The sequence below is a fragment of the Rhagoletis pomonella genome, unplaced genomic scaffold (assembly GCF_013731165.1).
Source record: "Rhagoletis pomonella isolate Grant_MI unplaced genomic scaffold, Rhpom_1.0 Rhpom_scaffold_00003, whole genome shotgun sequence".
In the NCBI taxonomy this organism is placed as follows: Eukaryota; Metazoa; Arthropoda; class Insecta; order Diptera; family Tephritidae; genus Rhagoletis; species Rhagoletis pomonella.
Window position 1 is genome coordinate 49046693 of NW_023458557.1, and position 287 is coordinate 49046979.

Below are 287 nucleotides of genomic sequence, written 5' to 3' on the forward strand. Positions count from 1 at the left end.
TTTGGACTTGTTTTATGCTTCTCGTTCGCGAACGAGAACGAATAAGATAATAATAAATCGTTCACGTTCACGTTCGCGTACGAACGTGAGCGAATATTTCCGAACCTTGGTTTTTATCACTGGGATATTACGAAAGAATAGGTAAACTTGAATACATTGAAGATTCCCTCATCGCCAACGCCAATTTCTGTTCTGATTATTCCATATACATACAATTGCTATCGCCCAACTTTTTCAGATCTTTTTTGACTATTGTACGATGCGGTGGTTCAGCACATTACTTATTG

At 38.0% G+C, this 287-nt stretch overlaps 1 protein-coding gene across 1 annotated transcript in view; it reads left to right on the top strand.

Moving 5' to 3' along the window:
* Window positions 1–287, top strand: part of LOC118735271 (alpha-N-acetylglucosaminidase) — a gene marked incomplete in the record, with an annotated part of 182890 nt that continues 182603 nt past the window's right edge. Inside the window, 1 exon segment of the mRNA XM_036464926.1 lies at window positions 1–287. Coding sequence (XP_036320819.1) covers window positions 260–287 — 28 coding nt within the window.